General features: G+C 40.5%; 1 protein-coding gene across 1 annotated transcript; it reads left to right on the forward strand.

Annotated features, from left to right (window-relative positions):
* The first annotated feature begins 10,832 nt into the window (after window positions 1–10,832).
* On the forward strand, window positions 10,833–25,049 carry atp6v1c1a (ATPase H+ transporting V1 subunit C1a). The gene is made up of 13 exons (XM_067449514.1): window positions 10,833–11,001; window positions 12,317–12,476; window positions 13,860–13,927; window positions 15,700–15,785; window positions 15,870–15,964; window positions 16,258–16,349; window positions 17,487–17,585; window positions 17,689–17,757; window positions 18,396–18,488; window positions 18,605–18,698; window positions 18,793–18,890; window positions 23,176–23,302; window positions 24,744–25,049. The coding sequence occupies exons 2-13, from the start codon at window positions 12,345–12,347 to the stop codon at window positions 24,840–24,842; spliced, it is 1,152 nt and encodes a 383-aa protein (XP_067305615.1). The 5' UTR covers window positions 10,833–11,001; window positions 12,317–12,344; the 3' UTR covers window positions 24,843–25,049.
* The last annotated feature ends 704 nt before the right edge of the window (window positions 25,050–25,753 follow it).

Raw genomic sequence — 25,753 nt, forward strand, 5'->3', positions numbered from 1 at the left:
TGTCACACTTTTTCCTAGGTATATTTATAAACGTTTTTATTATTATTATTATTATTATTATTATTAATTTTTTATGATCAAATGATCCATCAGGCATATTAAGCAGGTTTCATCATTGCATTTAATTTATATGTTATATAATTATATCTTACTAAGATATAATTGGGATATTATTTTATATTATATCCATAGTTTTGGGAGATATTTACATTTACATTTACATTTATGCATTTAGCAGACGCTTTTATCCAAAGCGACTTACAACTCAGGAGAACAGGAAGCGATCCGTCAAGAAGAGGCAACGAAACACAAAAAGTGCCCTAAATACTAAGATTTGCACACTGCTCAGAGTAGCAAAGACCAGAAAAGGAAAGAAGAAAGGAGAAATAGAGGGGGAATTTTTTTTTTTTTTTTTTTTTTTTTTTTTTTTAATGTAAGATTAAGTGCTCATGGAAGAGATGAGTTTTTACCTGTCTTTTGAACGAAGTGAGTGATTCTGTTGTGCGTATGGAGGACGGAAGATCGTTCCACCAACCCGGAACAATGAAAGAAAAAGTTCGAGAGAGGGATTTCATGCCTCTCTGTGATGGTACCACAAGCCTTCGCTCATTAGCTGAGCGAAGGCTTCTGGTGGGTGTGTAGACGCGTAGGAGTGAGTCGAAGTATGCGGGTGCTGCGCTTGTGGAAGATCCATAAGCAAGAGTCAGGGCTTTGAATTTGATCCGGGCAGCGAGTGGTAGCCAATGCAGAGAGACGAATAGAGGTGTGACATGAGCCCTTTTGGGCTCATTGAATACAAGACGTGCTGCAGCGTTCTGGATCATTTGCAACGGTTTGATTGCACAAGATGGAAGTCCAGCCAGAAGCGCGTTGCAATAGTCAAGTCTAGAAATGACCAGGGCTTGGACAAGAAGCTGTGTTGCATGCTCCGTAAGGAACGGTCTGATTTTCCTGATATTGTGCAATGCAAACCTGCATGACCGAGCCGTCTTCGAGATGTGGTCTTTGAAGGACAGCTGGTCATCAAAGATTACTCCAAGATTTCTGACCGACCCCGAAGGAGTAATCAGAGATGAACCTAGCTGGATGGTAAAATCGTGTTGTATGGTGGGGTTAGCAGGGAAAACAAGCAGCTCAGTCTTTGCTAGATTGAGCTGCAGGTGATGTTTTTTCATCCATGCCGAGATGTCCGCCAGACAGTTTGAGATTCGTGCAGCTACTGTGGGGTCATCTGGTTGAAATGAGAGGTAGAGTTGTGTGTCATCAGCATAGCAATGATAAGAGAGACCATGTGCCTGAATGATGGGTCCCAGTGATGTAGTGTAAATGGAGAAGAGGAGAGGTCCAAGCACTGAGCCCTGAGGAACCCCCGTGGTCAGTTGATGTGTTTTGGATACCTCTCCTCTCCAGGCAACCTTAAAAGACCTACCTGTGAGATAGGACTCAAACCAGTGGAGTGGAGTCCCTGTGATGCCCAGTGATGAGAGGGTGGACAGAAGAATCTGATGATTCACAGTGTCAAAGGCAGCAGACAGATCAAGGAGGATGAGGACTGATGATTTGAATGCAGCTTTAGCCAGCCGCAGGGCTTCAGTAACTGACAGTAATGCCGTCTCAGTTGAGTGGCCCTTTTTGAAGCCTGACTGGTTTACGTCCAGTTGATTAGTCTGTGAGAGGAAAGATGAGACCTGGTTGAAAACAACTCTTTCAAGTGTTTTCGCAATGAATGGTAGGAGAGAAACAGGTCTGTAGTTCTCTACAAGTGATGTGTCTAATGTGGGTTTTTTAAGCAGTGGGGTTACCCGAGCCTGCTTGAATGTGGTGGGGAAGATGCCGGTGGAGAGAGATGTGTTGATGATGTGTGTGAGTGCTGGTAAGAGTGTAGGGGAGATGGCTTGTAGGAGATGTGAGGGGATGGGATCTAGAGGGCAGGTAGTGGGATGGCTGGAGAGGAGAAGCTTAGATACTTCATCCTCAGTGAGTGTAGAGAAGGAGGAGAGAAGATGTTTGGCTGTGGAAGTGGCTGATTCAAAAGTGTGTGTGTGTGGAGGTGTGAACTGACTGCTGATGAGTGTGGTTTTGTTTGTGAAAAAATTGGCAAGATCGTCTGCAGAAAGAGAGGTGGTGGGAGGTGGTGGAGGGGGACAGAGGAGAGAGGTGAAAGTTCTGAAAAGTGTGCGTGAGTCTGAGGTGCTGTTGATTTTGTTGTGGAAATATGCGGATTTAGCTGTATGGACGTCCTGTGAGAAGGAAATGAGCAGAGATTGGTACTTACTCAGGTCAGATGGGTCGTTTGATTTGCGCCATTTTCTCTCTGCTGCCCTAAGTTTGGTCCGGTGTTCACGAAGAACATCAGATAACCAAGGGTTAGAGGGAGTAGCGCGAGCTGGCCTAGACGACAGAGGGCAGATAGTATCTAGACAAGTGGTTAAAGTGGAACATAAAGTGTCTGTTGCAGTGTTGACATCCATAGAGGAGAATTGTGTGGGTGACGGAAGAGAGGATGATACAACGGAGGAGAGGTGAGAGGGAGAAAGAGAACGCAGGTTTCTTCTGAAACTAACTGGTAGAGGAGATATAAAGTGATGACTGATTTTTATATGCATTTTTTGTATAAGTTGTCTGCTATGAAAAGATCTAATTGTCACGTTACACACAAAGGAAGGGGTGCGAGGACTCAAGTGCAGAAAATGATATATTTATTTATAAAATAAAACAAACTCAAAACAACAACCCACGAGGGGGAAAACGTAACTAGAAAACACATAAACTGAAACTGAACACATACCACAAGGAAGTCACAGGGGAACGGAAGACGCAGACATTACACAAGGATCCAACACAGACTGACAAACACAAGGAGATTATAAAGGGAACAAACAAGGCAGATAATGAGGGAGAACAGGTGGGGCAAATGAACCAATAATCAGATAACAAGAAGGGCGGGGTTGACAGTAGACATGACAAACCCACATGTGCACACAAGACAGGACAGGCATGTGACATTACCCCCTCCTTAAGGAGCGGCTACCAGACGCTCCACTAGGGACGGGCGGGACAGACCAGGGCGGGACGGGAGGGATAGACCAGGGCGGGACGGGAGGGACAGACCAGGGCGGGACGGGAGGGACAGACCAGGGCGGGACGGGAGGGACAGACCAGGGGGGCACGGGAGGGACAGACCAGGGGGGCACGGGAGGGACAGACCAGGGGGGCACAGGAGGGACAGACCAGGGGGGCACGGGAGGGACAGACCAGGGGGGCACGGGAGGGACAGACCAGGGGGGCACGGGAGGGACAGACCAGGGGGGCACGGGAGGGACTGACCAGGGGGGCACGGGAGGGACTGACCAGGGGGGCATGGGAGGGACAGACCAGGAAGAAACAGACAAGGGAGGGGTAAACAAGGGAGGGACAAGGAAAACAAAAAGTTCAAGAGGCCACGGTGGCACACAAAGTTCGAATGGCCAGGACGGCCCGCCGAGTTCAGGCGGCCCGCAGAGTTCAGGCGGCCAGGGCGGCGCGGTGAGAGCAGGACTCCTGGGTGGCGCGGTGAGTGCAGGGGGTGCCAGGGAGGAGCGGTGAGAGCAGGACGCCTCAGCGGCGCACGGAGAGCAGGACGCCTCAGCGGCGCACGGAGAGCAGGACGCCTCAGCGGCGCACGGAGAGCAGGACGCCTCAGCGGCGCACGGAGAGCAGGACGCCTCAGCGGCGCACGGAGAGCAGGACGCCTCAGCGGCGCACGGAGAGCAGGACGTCTCAGCGGCGCACGGAGAGCAGGACGCCTCAGCGGCGCACGGAGAGCAGGACGCCTCAGCGGCGCACGGAGAGCAGGACGCCTCAGCGGCGCACGGAGAGCAGGACGCCTCAGCGGCGCACGGAGAGCAGGACGCCTCAGCGGCGCACGGAGAGCAGGGCGCCTCAGCGGCGCACGGAGAGCAGGGCGCCTCAGCGGCGCACGGAGAGCAGGGCGCCTCAGCGGCGCAGGGAGAGCAGGGCGCCTCAGCGGCGCAGGGAGAGCAGGGCGCCTCAGCGGCGCAGGGAGAGCAGGGCGCCTCAGCGGCGCAGGGAGAGCAGGGCGCCTCAGCGGCGCAGGGAGAGCAGGGCGCCTCAGCGGCGCAGGGAGAGCAGGGCGCCTCAGCGGCGCAGGGAGAGCAGGGCGCCTCAGCGGCGCAGGGAGAGCAGGGCGCCTCAGCGGCGCAGGGAGAGCAGGGCGCCTCAGCGGCGCAGGGAGAGCAGGGCGCCTCAGCGGCGCAGGCAGGGCGTTGGGGAAGCTTCTCCAGTCCAGCAGTATCCACCGGCACTGGGACCACCGGAATACGATCTGCTGGCATTGGGACCACCGGAACATGATCTGCCAGAACTGGGACCACCGGAACACGATCCACCGGCACAGGGACCACCGGAACACGATCCACCGGAACTGGGACCACCGGAACTGCCTCCGGGGCTTCGGATAAAGCCCTGTGCTCCTTCCACGCATGCAGGACTGCCACCACAAAGCATCCCATCACAGCCCTCCAGGCCGTTTCCGGACTCGGGACCACCGGAACACGATCCACCGGCACAGGGACCACCGGAACACGATCCACCGGCACAGGGACCACCGGAACACGATCCACCGGCACAGGGACCACCGGAACACGATCCACCGGCACAGGGACCACCGGAGCACGATCCACCGGCACAGGGACCACCGGAGCACGATCCACCGGCACAGGGACCACCGGAACATGATCCACCGGCACAGGGACCACCGGCGCACGATCCGCCGGTACTGGGACCACCGGAATACGATCCGCCAGCATAGGGACCACCGGAATACGATCCGCCGGCAAAGAGACCACCGGAATCCGATCCACCGGTACTGGGACCCCTGGAATCGGGACCACCGGAGCAGGTACGGAGGGAGCCTTTCTCCTCCTCCTCCGTTTCGGGACCACCGGAGCAGGGACCACCGGAACACGATCCACCGGCACAGGGACCACCGGAGCACGATCCGCCGGAACACGCACCATGGAAGGACTGGGGCCCAGGCAGTAGACAAATTCCCAGAACCCCAGACTCCCCATCCTGTCCATCACCCCTGGAGAGAGGGGCATGTCGAGGCAGAGGTTAAAAGTCTCCTTCCACTCTGCCTCGTTGAGCCCAAAATGTTCGACCTCCTTGAGGAACAGTCCTGCAAACTCTTGTACATCCGTCCCCTGTTGACGGATGTACCGGGAGTTCAGGTAACGCATCACCCGCAGGTTCTTCTCCCACTCCATAGGAGGATACAGGGAGAAAAACAAAAATGAAAACAACAAAAAAAACACAAGTCCTGCTGAGTCCTCAAGTGGTTGGATCCTTCTGTCACGTCACAGACAAGGGAAAAGGGTGCGAGGACTCAAGTGCAGAAAATGATAATTTATTATAAAATAAAACATAAACTCAAAACAAAACCCACGAGGGGAAAAACACATAATAGAATAATATAAATACAAACTTAAACAAACCAACAGAATCACGGGGAGGACGGAAGACGCAGACATTACACAAGGATCCAACACAGACTGACAAACACAAGGAGATTATAAAGGGAACAAACAAGGCAGATAATGAGGGAGAACAGGTGGGGCAAATGAACCAATAATCAGATAACAAGAAGGGCGGGGTTGACAGTAGACATGACAAACCCACATGTGCACACAAGACAGGACAGGCATGTGACACTAATTGATTAACATTACAAGCATCAGAATTTCATCTTTCAACTTTTTGGCCATATTAATATCAGCAACGGTACCAAAAAACACATGTGATTTAACATTTAAAAATTTTATTCAGAATACAACACAGACGACATATCAAATGTTTAAACTAAGAAAATGTATTATTTTAATGGAAAAATAAGTTAAATTTTAATTTCATGGTACACATCTCAAAAAAGTTGGGACAAGGCCATGTTTACCACTGTGTGTCATCCCCTCTTCTTTTTATAACCGTCTGCAAATGTCTGGGGACTGAGCAGACTAGTTGCTCAAGTTTAGGAATAGGAATGTTGTCCTATGCTTGTCTAATACAGGCTTCTAGTTGCTCAACTGTCTTAGGTCTTCTTTGTCGCATCTTCCTCTTTATGATGTGCCAAATGTTTTCTATGGGGGAAAGATCTGGACTGCAGGCTGGCCATTTCAGTACCGGGATCCTTCTTCTATGCAGCCATGATCCTGTAATTGATGCCGTATGTCTGGCATTGTCATGTTGGTAAATGCAAGGTCTTCCCTGAAAAAGACGACATCTGGATGGGAGCATATGTTCTTCTAGAACTTGGATATACCTTTCAGCATTGATGGAGCCTTTCCAGATGTGTAAGCTGCCCATGCCACTCACACTCATGCAACCCCATACCATCAGAGATGCAGGCTTCTGAGCCGAGCACTGATTTTCCTCTTTAGTCTGGATAACATGGCGTCCTAGTTTTCCAAAAAGAACTTCAAATTTTAGTTCGATAGATTAGAGTTTTAGCCGGCAATGGCGAATGGCACGGTAGATTGTGTTCACCGACAATGTTTCTGTAAGTATTCCTGAGCCCATATTGATATTTCTATTACAGTAGCATACCTGTATTTGATTGCAGTGCCGTCTAAGGGCCTGAAGATCATTGGCATCCAGTATGGTTTTCCGGCCTTGACCCTTACGCACCGAGATTGTTCCAGATTCTCTGAATCTTTGGATGATATTATGCACTGTAGATGATGAACTTCAAACTCTTTACAATTTTTCTCTGAGAAACTCCTTTCTGATATTGCTACAATATTTTTCACCGCAGCATTGGGGGAATTGGTGATCCTCTGCCATCTTGACTTCTGAGAGACACTGCCACTCTGAGACGCTTTTTTTATACCCAATCATGTTGCCAGTTAACCTAATAAGTTGCAAATCCTAATAAGTTGCAAATAAGTCCTCCAGCTGTTCCTTATATGTAAATTTAACTTTTCTGGCCTCTTATTGCTACCTATCCCAACGTTTTTGGACAGTGTAGCTCTCATGAATTCCAAATTGAGCCAAATTGATTTTAAAATGTCTCACTTTCAACGTTTGATATTTTATCTATATTCTATTGTGAATAAAATATAATTTTATGAGATTTGTAAAATATTGCATTTCTTTTTTATTCACAATTTGTACAGTGTCACAACTTTTTTTGGAATCAGGTTTGTAGGGATCTTGTTAAAGATTGCAAAAATATGGCAATTGTTTTATCACTTTGCTACATTTGAACTATGTTCAAACACCAAGTTTATGCGTTAAAAACATTAGAAGGCCATTGCCAGTGAGGTAAAAAAAGATAGACAGCAAGTTTATAACAAAAACAATAGCTTATCTTTTGTTTTCCATCACTATCTGTCACCTTTCATCTCTCCACCCATTACCCAGCACTCAAATGAACTCACTTTTCCTTGACCTCAAAAGTCCAATAAATATTAAACTTTATCCTGCCAAAAAGAACACCAGTTGTAATTCAATTGTAAACTAATCAAACCCCATTCAGTTGGAATACAAAGATTTTAATTTGAGAACTGCAGCAAAAGGGAACTATTTTCAGTGAACAACGTCTTTAAATTTGGTCTGTTCCTCATAAATAAATCATATGACTTCAGAAGACTTATTGTGCATGAGTCAGTAAATGGTCACTATGGTGGACTATGTGGAAAAAAGCTAAATGCTGAAAAAAATTAGCTTTTGTGTTCAACAGAAAAAACAGCAGCAGTGTCTGAGGGTTAGTAAATAATGACAGAATCTGACTTTCTGTTCATGACGAAATGTTATGATCGAAGCCCCAGAGGACCTATTATTTTTGGAAATGCTTTCTCAATCACCTTGCTATCCTTTTGTGTATTTAGAGCATGTGTTAGAAACTAAGGAAATGGATGCGAAGGTTATAACAAAAAGCTTAGGAAAAATTGGAACCCATAGACTCTGGGCTGGACATCCCTAGAGACTAAACAAGCAATGTTCCTTATTCCCCAAGCACTCGGGCTGGCGGGCGGGTGACTGATTAGAGCACGCGTGCCCAGACATGTCCCTATCGGTCTGGCCGCCGGCCAGTCAGTGGGCAGCCCACCCTGGTGTTTGATCTGGGGGTTTGGCTCCAGCCAGTCCCGGCATTGTATCCCAAACAATGCACCCCAGACCTACTGAACTCCATAAACATATCCCTTTGTGGGCTTTTCCTCGAACTCAGGGTGGGGGACACTCGCTGCCAGGAAGAGGGACTCCTATCCAAAAAAAGAATGCTGTGCCTCCCTCTTTGGGCCTGCTGACTGGGCATTCCTGCCTTTAACCTCCAGAGAAAAGCCAGCTTCATAAATTCAGAGGCTACTGAATCATAAATGTGCGTATGGCATGATGAATAAAAGTAGCAGTCAGCTGTTGATTCTGTGCTAAAAGAGTACTGTTTTTCTCGTTAAAACTAATATATTATTATTTGGATGAGGATTCTGCTGTGTAACATGTAAAAATATACCCAGACAGCAACATAGTGTTGGCCCAGATGTGGGCCAGATTTGGCCCTCACCATGTTGCTGTCAGGTAATCTGGGTATATATTATAGGTATTATTATTATATATTACAATCTTTATTGGAAGGCTTTAAGCAGTGTTTTCAGTGAACCATGAACAATTATTGCACATGCACATGTGGAACAGTTCTTAAAACACTAACAGTTTACAGGCAGTAGACAATTAAAGTCACAGCAATAACTTTAATCTTCCCATGAAATCAAAAGTGATGTTTTTTGGCTTTTAGTATGAATATGTTAGTCTGACTGTTAGCTAGTGTGCTACAAACAGAATTTGTATTTAGAAGCTAAGCATTCAAAACTTACTCTCTAACTTCCACCAATAAGGATCAATAATTTTGATGACAATACTCTGACCTTCTAGAAATCTAGACGCACCCTAGCGGCAGCAAATCTAATCTGCTGCGAGTGTCGTCTAGCAACTCTTAATACACTTCTGAGCTGTAAACGCCAAACTCTGGTCGGGCCAATCGGTGGGCTGGGCTTAACATAATGACGACAGCCGAGTTGCGTTTGCATGCTTCTAGCAAACACAGAAGCTGGCGAACGGCGGTCTTTCGAATCAGCTTTGACCGCGACTCTGGAAGACTTGGAGTTAAGCTTTTCTCTGAGAAAAGAACAAAGAACAGCACTGAAGTCATTCTTAAAAAGGGAAGATGTGTTCTGAGTTTTGCCGACCGGATACGGTGAAAGTTTAATCTTTTCAACGAGCTCTGGTTGGTGTAGCGGTATCCTATCGCGTGCAGAGGGAGTTTGAAAGGCAACCGTTTATCCGCCCCTCGGATTGAGCTGTCAATAGTGAGTTTCCAGACCAAACATCTTGATGTGGGTCTGGCTTGTCAGACTACTGAACTTCAGCTTCTCATCAGATTTTCTGTCCAATCAAATGCTTTCTAGAATCTGAAGCTCCGCCCGACATTATAAATGCAGCTGAAATCCGTCACTTGTTCACACATTTACCATTTTCTACATGGTGAATGGCACATAGTGCACTGTAGGGGATAGGGAACGATCGGACGGTGTAAATTTGTCTTGGTTTCACGTTAGTGTCAGTGAAATGCCGCAGATCCGGTCCAGAGACACGACAGGATAGGATCATGTGATTGAATCAAGAGAAGAAATTTTTTAAATAATAATTATTTATATATATAAATATATACCGGTATTATTATTATTATTTTTTTTTTTAAATCTTCTAAATTGTGAATTTTATCATTGTTTTGGAGCTCACTAGCATATAAACAACCTTAAGGCTAACATAAGCCCTGTTTCCTCCGAAATTACCCAGAACAGTTTGTCCCAACTGCGTTTCCATCACTATATAAAGTACTGTGAAGATTAGTCTGGTGACGTTGGACTGTGCATGATTTTCCAGGTTTTGGATTTCGTCCTCCGAATATAAATGCAATAAAGTCTGAACATATTTTTTAAACTCAATTGTTGATTCGAATAGCAAACAATTCTTACTGCATGCACCACAACAGACTTTTTCTGCGTCTGAAAACCTAGGCAGCTGACTCGTTGCCTCGCTGCCTTATCAGACAATGACTTGTAAGGCAGCGTTTTGAGCACGAAGGCACCTCACAAAACTAATTTTGGACAGACTTCGAAGGCAGTGTAACAGTTTAATGAGCAAAATAGAGAGAGCTTTGGTGAGAACTAAACACATATTTAATTACTACATTAGTAATTTCTCGCTAGAAATGACATCAGAAGTGGAAAATAAAAACATACATTTACATACAAACGGACCAGCAAACTCAACTTTCGGACGCCATCTTTTCCCCCAGCTCAACTGTCACTGAATGGAAAGCACAGGATTGTGGGATATCAAAGGCAGCGAAGGACACATGTACGCTGCCTTCAAAAATCGATCAGATGAAGGTATCTCAGGAGACAGGAAGTGAAGCAAACATTAGATTCGGACATGGCTTGAGGCCTTCCTGCCTTCAAATGTGTCCTCCGAAGGCAGCATTTTCCAGGTTTCGGACGCAGCCTTTGAAATAAAATGCTGCGTGAAGTCAACCCTTCAGCATGTTCAGCGCCCACCCCCAAAAAGTTCCTGAACTTTGAAAAGTTCCACATCTCAAGCATTTTGAAGGGGAAATTTCACCCGAAAGTACCACCCCAAAGTCCCTATTTCCTGGGGAAATGTACGCAGCTATATGCATACTTAAAGCCAAACAACCTTACATTTTGATTTCATGGAGACTTTAAGGTGAAAAAGAAGCTGCCATAATTACTCCAGCTCTCCAGGTGTCGCTGTCGCCTTTGTCTGCGCATGCTCAGATCACAGCAGTTGATCAGCTGACCGTGAGAGAAGCCTTTGGAAACACTGTAGTGTCATTATGAATATCAAATCCCAAGACTGATCCTTTTGAAAATATTTAGGTAAAACTACCAAATAATCGTCGTGCCATCTCGTTGACGTTGAAATCAGGTAAGAACGCTGGAGAAACGAAAAGACCGTTGTTTGTGCGACCGTCTGCAGCGTTAGCTGTATTTGCTAGTTGTGGATTAGAGCAGTCTGAGCTTCATCTTGTGTTTATATATGCCTTAAAATGAATCAGTAATGGGTTTCCAGATTGACACTGAGATTAAACATCTCAAAGGTGTCGATTTGAGTGTGTTTGTCCAGTTCTCTTGCACTATATGAATGAAATGCTGCGTGTTTACACTGTGACTGTTTGAGCAATCGGCTTATGATGCTCTTATATATGATCAAACATCTGATATCTGCACTAGTGAGATAGATCAAATGGTATTATTACTCTAATCAGACAGTGTCCATTCATTAGACTCAAGGTCGGTGTGATGGGCCTTTGCTTATGCTTTAACTCGTGACTGTCAAGTGCCATTCATTCATTTTGAGGAAATGAGTCAATAAGTTCCAAAATTCTCTGATTTATACAGTTTTGTGACTCTAAAAATATTGTTCCTATTATTTGTCAAATAACATGAATACCGTTTTTTATTCAAAATTAACATTTTCAGGTTTAAATTTATAGTAATGTGAAGTGGAAGTACCAGGGTCTCACTGTCATGGAAAACCTGGCAATATCATGAAATTGTGATTTACATAAGTATTGATTTTTCAGGCATGTCTATAATCAATACACAGTTTTTAGCTATCGTCTGCTCTAAAGTATTACATGAGGAAGATACTACTTTTTGTATGTTCTTGTTCAAGAAAACTTGTCTGAAAGGTTATTGTGAATAATTTTGTTTGTTTTCAGTCTTTTTTGGAGATATTTGCACAGCAAACATTTTAATTTAAATCTTTACAATTTACAAAATTGTATTTGATTGCATGAATTCAGTAATTCATACAAATGGACATCCATGCCAGAAATCTCTACAAAAGAATTAAAAAATGTTTTTTTACCCATTAATATAAGGCAAGGCAAGGCAAGTTTATTTGTATAGCACATTTCATACCCAATGGCAATTCAAAGAGCTTTACATATAAATTAATTAAAACAGCGGTAACACTGTTTATAAAACCTAATATCAAATGCAAATGTGTATTTTTATTTTGAAAATCTTGAAAATCCTAAGTGTTTCTAAATTAATTTATGAAAATGTTATTTCTAAATGAATGCCTATATTAATCGAAGTATTGTTGCATTTATTAATTTATTTATTTGAATGTCTGTAAAACGCTACCTTAAATATCTTTGTTTGGCTGATTGGTGATGTGTGAAGTTTGTTCCTTTCGATGTTTATTAATGCCTGTCAACATCTTTCTGCTTTAGACTCTTCGTTACTTGTTCCTCTGCAGCCATGACAGAGTTCTGGTTGATTTCGGCTCCTGGAGAGAAAACCTGCCAGCAGACATGGGACAAACTAATGACGGCCACAACTCGCACCAACAATCTGTCCACTAACAACAAGTTCAACATTCCTGATCTCAAGGTCACATTCTCTTCCTCTTCCTCTTTTTACAGTCTGAGTGATAGCCTTTTGATCTCTGGTTTCTTTTTTTCACTGTTGATTGGTCAGTTATTATTAGGAAATCTAAAATATACGCTGATGTGCAGCTTTATATATATATATATATATATATATATATTCACACACGCACACAGTGAGGAATATAAGTATTGAACACCCTGCTATTTTGCAAGTTCTCCCACTTAGAAGTCATGGAGAGGTCCAGAAAAATCCAGAAATCACAATGTATGATTTTTTAAAACTATTTATTTGTACGATACAGCTGCAAATAAGACAATGTTCAAATACTCCTCACGATATATATATATATATATATATATATATATATATATATATATATATATATATATATATATATATATATAAAATATTCATTATAAATAAAATCTATTATTATTATTATTATTATATATACTTACAAATCAAAACAGTTTGGTTACCAACACTAGATTTGTATGTTAGTGCTGGACAATCGATTAATTGCGATTTAATCACATAAAAAATAAAAGTTTGTGTTTACATAGTATATGTGTGTGTACTGTGTATAATAATAATAATAATAATAATAATAATAGATTTTATTTATAACGCAGTTTTCATTCCAAAGAATCACAAAGGGGGAAAAAAACCCCAAAAAAATGAATAACAAGTAAAAATATAGAAAAATAGAAACTATATATATATATATATATATATATATATATATATATATATATATATATATATTCAGAGTCATTAATGGCATACAATTTTGGGTGAACTAACCCTTCAAAGTAAGATGACGTAAAATTATAATAGCCTTCTCTCTATGCCGTCATGACTTTGCTTGCTTTTATCTCTTTTGCTCTTATTCTTGTGCACTGACTCGTTTGCTAAACTGAACAGCCAATCACAGTTTTCTCTCTCACTGATGGCCCGACGTGATTCTATATGTTAAGCCAAAAAACTGCAGACGCTCAAAAACATCCTGGTGTTGCCGGACAGCCAACCAACGGCTTGGTGTGTCCCCGTCTTAACCCTTTAAAGATGTTCACAGAAACCTTCATGTGTCAATCTGCATGCAGGGTTTTCTTTGATTGAAAACAAAAATCAGCCTTTTAGAAGCATTTCCAAAGTCTTGTTCCTATTTCCCAGTGTCAAGTGACTCTTCTGCCCTGTGTCGTCTTGACCGGTCACTTTCCGCCTGACAGGATGAGAACAGAGGCGGCGCCACTCTAAGCACCGGCGGCCCCTGTTGTCTGTATTGGCCGATGCTGATCAAATCCAGCATGGCTGTGTTTATATTGCTTCATTATACTGGACGGTCATCAAAGTGTCTCTGTTTCTCTTCTCTAAACGCTGCAGGTCGGGACATTAGATGTCCTTGTGGGGCTGTCTGATGAGCTGGCCAAGTTGGACTCTTTTGTTGAAAGGTAAAGTTGTTTTCTTTCTTTCTTTCTTTCTTTCTTTCTTTCTTTCTTTCTTTCTTTCTTTCTTTCTTTCTTTTTCTTTAATTCAACACGTTCCATAAATCTTTAAATTTTAATGCAAAACTCACTTTCACAGTGTATGGATGGTTGCCAGGATATTTCTATGTGATTGTTGCAGTGTTATGGGTGGTTGCTAAGGTGTTGCTAGGGTGTAGTTGGTGGTTGCTTTGTGTCCCAAGTCAACAGAGATGTTTCTTGAGTTTCAAGTCTGTATGAAATTCTCATCTTTAGATTCTAGGCTTTCTAGGTCTATTTTTTTTACATTTTATTGTGCGTCAGATACAATTTTTAAACTATAATTATTTCTATCTCTAACATAAACAGTATGGAAGGAGTTATGTAACAAATTTTAATAGTTTGAATCGCTCACCCTATAGGAGTAATAGTGACTATAATAATGCTCATTTTGTCTAAAAGAATCAAACATCTTACCAAGTTGTTGTGGTTCTAGTAATAATATATCAATGCTGGATGTCAAACGCCTTGTGTCGGTCAAAGCGCATGTTTCTTTACTTTGGTGTGTGAGGAATCTCATATAGAGGTGAGGTTACTGTGGCATCTGCCTAAAATTAGCTTCTCTTTCCACAATCATATTTAAACTATGATACTTATGGCTTATCCGTAGATGTGAGATTAAATTTCTTTTTTGAGCAATAAAGTCAAACATAATATATATAATAAATCTAGTGTCTTGATAAAAGCAGGCCAATGCATGCTTTAGTATATATTAATTAAATATTATATTATAATAAATATTATATTATATATGAATGTGTGTGTGTGTATAGTGTTACATGATCCTTCATAAATCATTCTAATATGATGAATTATTATCAATGTTTGATTAGTTGTGCTGCTTTAAAAAAATGGTATTACTTTTTTCAGGGTTCTTTGATGAAAGAAATACATTTATTTAAAATGTATATTTTTTGTAACAGTATACGCTACAGTTCAAAAGTTTGGGGTCAGTATTTTTTTTTCTTATTCAGTAAGGATGTTTTAAATTATCAAAAAGAAATTGATAGTAAATATTTAAATTGTTAGAAAATAAATATTTTGAATGAATGTTGTTCTTTTTTACTTTTTATTCATCAATGAATCCTGAAGAAGAAGAAAAAAAATCCACAAACATTGATAATAACTGAGCATCAAATCATCATATTAGAATGATTTCTGGAGGATCATGTGACACTGAAAACTGGAGTAATGCTGCTGAAAAATCACAGAAATAAGTTATATTTTTAAAGTTATTAAAATAGAAAACCATTATTTTAAATTGTAATATTTTACAATTATTACTGTTTATTTTTATTTTAAAAAAATGCAGGCTTGATGAGCATAAGAGATTATATAGAGCATAAGAGAGCATAATCTTGCGTTCCACTGACAAACACGTTCTGCTTTTGGAGTATGGCCACTGCACACCAGGCAATATTTTAATAGTTATTTTAATCAATAGTTCATTTTAATATTTTAATCAATTAATATTTTAAGCCAGAATGTTCTCACAAATGATTAAAAAGCCTTAAAGTGATGCCATCCGCATAATTTTACTAACTAGTCATTTTACTAACAGAAACTGGGCTTCTTGGACACCTCAGTGTTTCTGAATCATCTGATATGTGTGATGAATTCTGTGTCCTGTACGATCTCCAATCTTGGAGAATTGGGGAGAGTTTTCAGAGGGCTGTGATGTCTTTTGATTTTGTTCACAGTGTGGTGAAGAAGGTTGCTCAGTACATGGCCGACGTGTTGGAGGACAGCCGAGATAAAGTCCAGGAGAACCTCCTGGCAAATGGAGGTAAGAATCACATGGGGTTAAATGGAATCTTACACTGTTGCTGGTTTCGTTTAATTTATTCATGTTTTCAATGCTGTGTTTTAGTCGATCTGGTCACCTACGTCACAAGGTTCCAGTGGGACATGGCCAAGTACCCTATCAAACAATCCTTGAAGAACATTTCTGAGATTGTATCTAAGGCAAGTGATTTGATTAAGTGATTTCTATGTGAACTATGGGACTAAAAGCCACAATGACCTTCCGTTTACCACTGGTTTCCTACAGTAAAATGAAAGTCATTGCCACATTCACAATGTTGCCTTATTTTATATCACTCATTGTGAATGTATTTTGAATATTTGATCCCTCTCTCAGCCCTGTTTAACATGTAGTACTGATGTGGAGTCTAACTGTTATGATTGGGGCTTCTGGTCCTTGAATGACACCTCAGATGTTGTTTTAAATGAAACTCTCTCCCCCTGCTGTTCAACAGCAAGTCTCACAGATTGACAATGACCTGAAGGCTCGAGCATCGGCCTACAACAACCTAAAAGGAAACTTGCAGAATCTAGAGAGGAAGAATGCGTGAGTAATTTTTTCAAATGAACTATTTTTAGGTTTATTTCATGTTCATTATTTGTTTTGTTTTTTTAATTATACATTTAGTAACATTTTATTTGTATAGTTGCATTGATATTAATTGTATTTTATTATTGAGTAAGTTCAAAATGTACAATGCAACTTACACCAAATAGATAAATTGAAAATTATTACCCGTTATAAATAGAGAATTCCTTTGTTTTTCATGCAAGACTAGATCTGTATGTATATGTGTGTATATATATATATATATATATATAGTGTATAATCATATATATATATAAACACAGTCATTCATGTATATATTTAAGAGATATTTGCATGTATATTCTGTATACAATTTATATTATATATCAATATACATATTATATATATAATATTAGGGATGTCACAATACTCAGTATTATATTGAACCGTTCGATACGGCATTCGCGGTTCAATACGCGCTGGTGAATTGCGTTTTTTTTTCCGGTTTTGCAATTAAATTATTATTTCAATTTCTATCCGTTTTAAATATTTCTCTCAGTTTATTTCGACTCTTTTTGAATGTGCCTGTGAGTCTACGTGCTGATATGAGCAAATATCCAATCATGCACTAAAGTTAAGGGGTGTTTAGCCGCGTTTTAAAGCCTTGCCGGTTAAACATTTTTTTGCATTGAATGCGCACACTAAACGTCTGTCAAACACACGTGATTACTGTACAGTCTTACTGCGCTAAAACTGTCAAACACACTCAAGTTTAAGTAAGGGTTTTTATGTCTTTTAAATAAAATCAAGAAAGAGTATTTGCAATAAAAACATTTTCTCCCTAAACTTTTTCTGTTCCTGTCGCCTAAGAATAGAATAGCACAAAAAAACGAACTGGAAAACCGTGGTTAAAAACCGAGGTATGTATTGAACCGTGGACTAACTTTATTTTTGCATCCCTAATATATATATCCATGAATCTCCAGACAACAATTTATACTGACAGACTTCACGAAAGTAGTCAAATAAATCATAATTTCCACGTTAGAGTGAACTACTCCTTTAAGAAAACCACATATTGAAGGAATGACTTTGAGAGTCATGGTTTGGAAAGCATTTTTCAATGAACCAGTGTAATGTGTGTGCTCTCCCCAGAGGAAGCTTGCTGACCAGGAGTTTGGCTGATATTGTCAAGAAAGATGATTTTGTGCTAGATTCTGAGTACCTCATTACTATGCTGGTGGTGGTACCAAAGTAAGTGACGTATTACAAAACATAAATAGCCTCTTTGTGGATGCACACAACCCTATTTTGTTGAATTTTTCTCACGCTGACAGCTCATTTTGTAACCCTTCAGAACAAATTATACCGACTGGCAGCGCACTTACGAGACTCTTTCAGAAATGGTGGTGCCACGATCTACAAAGTAAGCAACTTGCAACAATTTTGTCAGTTATTTTCTTAGACTTTCTTTGAAGTGTCTAAGGGATCATGCACCTTGTCAAAAAATTGAAATGAAGGAACATTTTTCAAGTAATAAGACCTTAGATAATCAAATTGCATTGTCATTGTCATAACAAATGGTGCATTGTTATTTTTAACTGCAGATATTATATGGGATTTTGGAAAACCTGAAGGTTTTTTGGATTTGATTTGACTAAAAGGCATAATCAATATATGTGTCTGAGGCTTGAGGAGAACATGTTTAGGACATAAGTAGATAAATTAGTGTTATGCTGGTTACTAATGCAGTGGAACAAACAGACATACATTTCCATTTGTCTGTAGTGCAAAATAATATAATCTGAGGTCACTGTCATTTTTTGACTATTGCTGATGGTACTTTTGTAATAAAAAGCGTATAAATGAATATCAGCCAAATAGTTACTACCTTGATGTATAAATGTTTTGCACATTAAATAATATTTTAATGCATTTCAGTAATTACATTTCCATTAATTTTCTTAATAATTAGGTTGTGATTTTGAGTGAAATATGACTAGGACTTTTAAGGTTCTCCCTTCTACACAACACTAAATATTAGTGTTATTTTCTTATTGGCAGTTTGCTTTTTGAGGACCATGACAGCGGCCTGTTTACCGTCACACTCTTCAGAAAGGCCATTGATGACTTCAGACACAAGGCTAGAGAAAACAAGTAAAGAGCCAATTTTAGCCCCACCATGCGGTCATGAATCACACCGTTTAGATGTCCGAGAATCTGTCCAATTTAAGGATCTTAATGCCTTAGTCATCCCAGTGTCTGCTTTGCAGGTTCACGGTTCGTGACTTCCAGTACAACGAGGAGGAAATGAAAGCAGATAAGGAGGAGATGACCAGACTCTCAACTGACAAGAAAAAGCAGTTTGTACGTATCGGCTTGATGGACCCTCAGAGCAATTGGCACATTACTATATCAGTTTTGGTTATTTTTAACTCTGTTATTCATGTGTTCTCTGCAGGGTCCACTTGTACGATGGCTGAAGGTCAACTTCAGCGAGGCTTTTATTGCTTGGATCCATATTAAGGCTCTGCGGGTCTTCGTGGAATCAGTGTTGAGGTACAGACACAACAAAACATCTCTGAGTTCCTAGAGAGCACATTTCATTAGGAATTTAATTATTCTAGAATTTTCTTATGAAATAAGTAAGGGATAATCCACGGCTAGCCATGCATTAAAGGATTTTAATGCACAGCGTAGAGGCGAAGAACCGAGCGTAGAAGAGGGTGGTTGCCTCTATGTCGTGCATTAAAATCCTTTAATGCATGGCTAGCCGTGGATTATCCCGCTTATACCATGGTTATTTGCCAAGATAAAAACAAGTTAAAGCTGTAACTGATGTTTTTTAAGAGACGGGTTAAAATGACGATTGTTTTCTTACGTCTTGTTAGTTCTAGCACACCGTCGCTTTAAATAAAGTAGAGCCATCGAAATGTTTTTATATGAACAAATTACCGCATTTATTTAAATTCATTATTGAGAGCGAGAGAGAGAGAGAGAGAGAGATGCGTTTCGCGATCTCTTCTTTATGTCAGTCTGAAGATCCCCTCGTTGCTTAAGCATATCGAACATAACTTAATGATTATTTAATGGATTTATTAAAATTATTTATGAATGACAGGCAACACTGCAGTGAGTGTAAAAAACGCACGACACACGGCGACATGTTCCGCAACTCGGTGTCATGTCAGTTTCAGTCGCGATAATGTCAGTAACATGACAATGAAGACCGCATGTGCCACGGATGTGCCAATACGCGCATAGTTATAGATGTATAGATGTATACGTATACATATCTGCGCATAGTGACATATGTGCCATTGGCTTCTGTGTGTCACGTCATGTCTCATGTTACTTAATGTTGCCATAGATATGTAACGTTGTACATAAAGACATATCTGTGGTTGATACTGCCAGCTGCCACTGTCACTCTGTTTGCAAGCGTAACTGTGTTACTATGGTTACCAGTGTTTATAAAGTGGCGGATTAATTTCGAACTGTAATCAAACTGACTGGAACTACCTGTGCATTAAACGGTTTTAATGCACACCTTCCAGCCAATCAGAATCGAGTATTAAAACAGACCATGGTATAAGAATTTATTATATTATGCCAACTTTCACTTTCAAAACTTCAAACCTCCCACCTTGTCCAAAAAAGGAGCATTTTTCACATCAGGTTTATTTATTTTTAGGGCTGGGTAAAAAAATATTTCTTGATTTTAATCGATTCTCATTTTCATGAACCAATATCGATTCTTAAATCCCAAGATTAGTGATCCTATTTTCCCCCTTGCCATATCAGCTCTAATGCATAAGCAGTTTCACTTATTATGGGCACAACAATCTTTCCAAGTTTGTCTTTCCCCATTTCAAAACACACGTGCTAAAAAAGTTATTTCACTGGCCAACAGAGGAAACCAACAGCGTGACGTCAAGAGCTGTGGTATTGCTAGATGGTGGCGCCCTTGCTCTAATAGCTATAACAAAACTTCCTTTTTTCTTTTAAAGGAACACGCCAACTTTTTGGGACTTTGGCTTATTAAGTGTATCCCCCAGAGTTAGATAAGTCCATTTATATCATTCTCATCTCAGTGCATCCCATAACTCAGTCTGACACACACTCCCGCTAGCCTAGCTTAGCACAGAGTCTGGAGGTATATGGTTTCAGCTAGCCTATACTGCTCAAAAAGTGACAAAATAACGCCAACATTTTCCTATTTACATGTTGCAATGTGTATAGTCACAGCGCGTACAAATAACAAGGTTACATGAGACACAGCTATCTTATAAACATATACATACTGTGGACTATATTCTCAGAAGGCGCAGCACTGCTCCACTTCTGCGGAGTGATTTGCTCGCAGCACATGAGAAGCCCTAAATTATCTAAAAATAAAACATCTAGAAACAAATAAATTGTTATTCATCTATTGCACAAAACCAAAAAGAACAACTAAAACGAAATAAAAAAATATTTACAGGCGCACGCAGGCAGAGTATAACACGTTTTTGCTGCATTGTGCAATGTAACCAATATGTGTTTATTTCTGGAACGTTGTGGCCAAACAGATGCATTTAAGATAGAATCCACTCAAAGGAGTTTTTTGCGCAGTGCTGAATTCTATATGCTGACAAATCGTCTGATTATAGCAAAGAAAGTGTTGACATTTTGGAAGATTCATTGTGCAGTCATTTCTATTGATAACAGAGCTTTGTGAGATCGCAATAAACGGAGATATCTTTTTTTGGAATTATGAAGGGGGCACCCTTTGCCCGTATTCTGCCACGCCAACCCACGCATGCACACGCTTGCTTTTACATTAAATTACTTGAAATAGTGTCATGGACGTACTACAGAGAAAAACTATTTATACTTTTATGCGGACGGGAGCGGGACAAAACATGAATGTTGCGGGCGGGAGCGGGAGAAGGTTAAGAGAAGGTAGCTAACATAAAATCCGTCCCGCGGAGGTCTTTACTTATAACACCACAGTGGTGCAGTGCTCACGCTGAATGGCACGAAATGTTGGCTATTACTGACTATTTAAACTGAGCTGTGTAACTTCTTGTATATTAGGTTGGCTATTTTATTTTGATAATGAACTGACTGCGATGTTTGCAGTGCTGGAATATGTGCGAGCGCGAGGCGGCCGCGCGAACGAGCAGAGGAAACAAATAAAATCTGTCATTTTGGTCATACAGATAATAAGAGAAATACATTGTTCAAAATTGCAAAGTGTTTACTTGTATTGTGCAATTGTAAAATAAAGAAAACACGATTTGCTTTCCGTCGTGGGTTTCCATTCCGTGAACTTGTTTGGAGGAGCGCCGCACCTCATGATAATGAAAAAAATTCAGCGGCAACGCAACTGTCTTGCGTTGAAGAATTTTTCTTTCTTTCTTTCTTTCTTTCTTTCTTTCTTTCTTTCTTTCTTTCTTTCTTTCTTTCTTTCTTTCTTTCTTTCTTTCTTTCTTTCTTTCTTTCTTTCTTTCTTTCTTTCTTTTTCAACAAAAAAAAAGGTTTTCAACAAAAAAAGTGGTGGGTACAAAATGACTCATGACGAAATCTGGTGGGCACGTGTCCCCCCCGTCCCCCCCGTAATCGACGCCTATGACTTGATAACGTTTTTAAATTAAGGCCCACCCACAATTGGTCTGGCCCATCCAAAACTGGAATCCTGCCGCCGTGCCTGGTTTGACCCATTCATAATTATTATTATTTTCTTAAATATTCACATAAACAACAAATTGTTCACTATAGCAATAGTAGACCACCGTTAATAAACCTGGGCTTTGCGAATGGCAAGCTTGTTTTATTAAGTTAGGAGCTATATATCATTAAAGTGTTATAGGCTATTTAAATGCAAGTGAAAGTGAGCTGGCTGCGTATCGTGCACACAAAAGTTACTGACTGACAGCTTTAGTTCCGCTATTTGTTATACGCTCAGCTTTAAAAAAAACTAAATGAACTGTATAGGCTACCTTTCGGAGATACTTGATATATTCCACACACACATCACAATGAGGCTTGTGCAAACTCCGTTCAGCAAGCTTAAGTGTGACGCGCGCAAACCTTAAATATTATTAACTTAAATGTTCAGTGTCGCATCCAGAAGTTAAACACACAGCTGTCTTCATAAAGAGAGAGAGAGAGAGAGAGAGAGAGAGAGAGAGAGAGAGAGAGAGAGAGAGAGAGAGAGAGAGAGAGAGAGAGAGAGAGAGAGAGAGAGAGAGAGAGAGAGAGAGAGAGACTAAAATGTGCTGATTCCGCTCAAGCGCGATCTTTCTCCCTATTATGGTCTTTGATCGTGAAATGAGCTGAAAACTGAAAACAAGTGTTCTTTTTTTATTAGCCTACTTAACCTGCCCGACATGTGGTTTTTCGGCAGCGTCCGTGGTATAATCATAGCCTATAAGTAAAACTGTCTAATATTCGTGCAACATTTGAGTTGATTGTGTTTTTTTTTTTTTTTTTTTTTAATTGCATTCATCTTCAGCATGATGCGGGCCACAAAATTAATACCGACGGGCCGGATGCGGCCCGCGGGCCGCCTGTTGAGTACCTCGCTAGCTGAAACCATATACCTCCAGTCTTTGTGCTATGTTAGGCTAGCGGTCAGTGCGTGTCAGACTGAGTTATGGGATGCACGGAGATAAGAATGATATATATGGACTTATCTAACTCTGGGGGATACACTTAAGCCAAAGTCCCAAAAAGTTGGGGTGTTCCTTTAAATGGTCGCATTAATTGTGTTTGTAATGTAGTTTATTATTAAAGTGTGCTAAAAAAGTAAACATTACTGACTGCTTTATTTCCAATTTTTTTAATTCTCAATAAACAGATATGGATTGCCTGTGAACTTCCAAGCAATGCTGCTACAGCCCAACAAGAAGAACATGAAGAAACTGAGGGAAGTTCTGTACGATCTTTATAAGCACCTGGACAGCAGCGCAGCTGCTATTATTGATGTAAGTTAACCTTTGTTTAATCTAATTTTTCGGTTTAAATATAAGGATTTTTTTTTAGGTTTTGTGACATTTACAGCATTTAGCGCAAGTCGCCTTCCCAAAGTAAAAATTCCATATTAATAGTAATAACATCAGCAGTTTCCACAGGATTTTCACAGGAAAATCCTGTGGAAACTGCTGTCTCTCTAGTGTAAAACTCAGTTCCTGGGCTGTGTTTTAAGTCTATTTTTTTATGCCATTCCATGGCTAACTTCCTGCCGTCTCGTTAACTCAGAAGTACGTCATTACTAACGTTTCACAAGTGCTTAATACTGGTGGAACCCTTGCAATGTCTTTAAATGGAAAGCAATAAGCCCTTTAACACTTGGAATCCACAATGGAGCTGATTTATTATTTACATTTCTTTTCCTTGAATTCGTTTTTTTACACACCATTCTAACCGCCTATATGTATGCCACAGCCCTGCAGAGTTTAGCTTCAACCCAATTCAGCCAATCAAGTCCTTCAGGCTTATTAGAAAACCACAGGTCTGTGTGTGTTAGAGCTGGTTTGGAACTAAATCCTGCTGGGTTTTGCACCACTGCTCTAGGGGACTCTGGGGGCATGTCCAGCCTACTTTATCTGTATCTCATTTAGAACGAGTAGAAATCTGTGAGAAATACAACGACCCAAAGACAAAATAACTGATAAAAATAAGTTGTTATGTAAGAGCAATTGCCCTGTGGGCAGCGCTGTGTCATGCCATAGCTGTACACAAGAATACACACATTCAGGCTTACTTGCGACATCAGCAACTAGTCAATGCTGACTTGACTTTAACAACATAAATGTTAATTTAAAAACATCTGAAGTCGTTCAACCCCCTAGTGTGCACTTAGCTTTGAACGCAACGCAAACAGACGATATATTTAATTAATGTACAGTCCTTGACATATCAAAGACTTATCGCACTTTTAGTTTCGTTTTTAGTTTGTTTGACAGATGCTTTGCCAAAGCAGTCGCAAAACTTTTTAAAACGTTTTAAAATATTACTGCTTTATTATGAAACTATCTGCGGTGCAGATTAGACGGATGGGCATAGTCTAGGTGATTAATGGAAAAATGGCATTTTATTGTGGCCTGTTTAAAATCAGCATGAGGTGGAATTTGCGATTAGTCTTTTGTTCCATATTGTGATGTATATCTGAGTAAAAAAGCTTCTGGAACCAGAATAAATGTGGGGCGAGACATATTTTGTCCATGGTGAATTGTGGTTTGCTATTGGTCGATCTCATTTGAGTGACAGGTTGTCCCTCCCTCAGGAGGGGGGGGGGGCAATAATTTGGATTAAAGACTACGAAGCACACAAATTAAATAACAAATGCTGCAATGTTCCATAAAAAATAAGTGTCAAGTTTGATTTCATGGTGACTTTAAATAAGTTGTCTTTTTCCTGTTCCAGCAATCTGCCATGGACATTCCTGGCTTGAACCTCAGCCAGCAAGAATATTATCCCTACGTGTACTACAAAATCGACTGCAACCTGCTGGACTTCAAATAGAAGAACCATACTCAGTCACGTGCCCCTCTTTTTGTTTTGTCTCTGTGAATAAGTTAAATTAAACTGTATATTGCTGAACTCTTGTTCTAGTCACCCTGTCGTGCATGCTCATTCATATTCAGAGATACTTCTCATTGCTGTTCAATCAATGAGGACAGGAGAGTATCTATATCTGCTGCCCCTAGTACGTTGTTTACATTTTTTTTTTAAGAACGTCATTGTGTTATCATATGTGCAGGTGAATGAAATTATGCATTTTAAGTCATTCCACTCATTTTTTTGTGACATGTAGTAGCTACATCTGATGTTAGTGATATTAATGTGTGTGGACAACTGTGTTTTTAACCTTTGCTCTTTAAAATGCACCAGTGGTCCATTTAAACAACGAGAGAGAAAAAAAATGTTACAAAGATGCAATATAAATGTGATTTTATGTACATTTGGTGTTAAAAGAATTATATGTGCGAAATTATTGTGTCATGGAACCAAAATATAAAATTAATATAAGTACAAAAAATGAGTAGTGCTTTTTTGTGGTGTTTTGTTCAGCAACTAAATTTGCATTTTCCAGAAGGAAACAGCAGACAAATGCAGGAAAGAAAGCCAACTGCACTTCAATTATATTCTTGTAAATTAGATTTTAAATGATGAACATTGTAACAATGCAAATTAGGGTGAGAGACATTTCTTCTTCTTCTTTTTTAAGTATAAAAGGTATACTTGAAGCGTTAGTTCACCCCAAAATGAAAATGCTGTCATTATTTACTCACCCTCATGGCGTTCCTCCAGACCCTTCATTCATCTTCAGAACACAAAAGAAGATATTTTTGTTGAAATCCAAAAGCTTTCTGACCTCTCCATAGACAGCAATTTAATAAACACTTTCAAGGCCCTTACAGCTGAAAGGAATA

This window comes from Pseudorasbora parva, chromosome 7 (genome assembly GCF_024679245.1).
Source record: "Pseudorasbora parva isolate DD20220531a chromosome 7, ASM2467924v1, whole genome shotgun sequence".
NCBI lineage: Eukaryota > Metazoa > Chordata > Actinopteri > Cypriniformes > Gobionidae > Pseudorasbora > Pseudorasbora parva.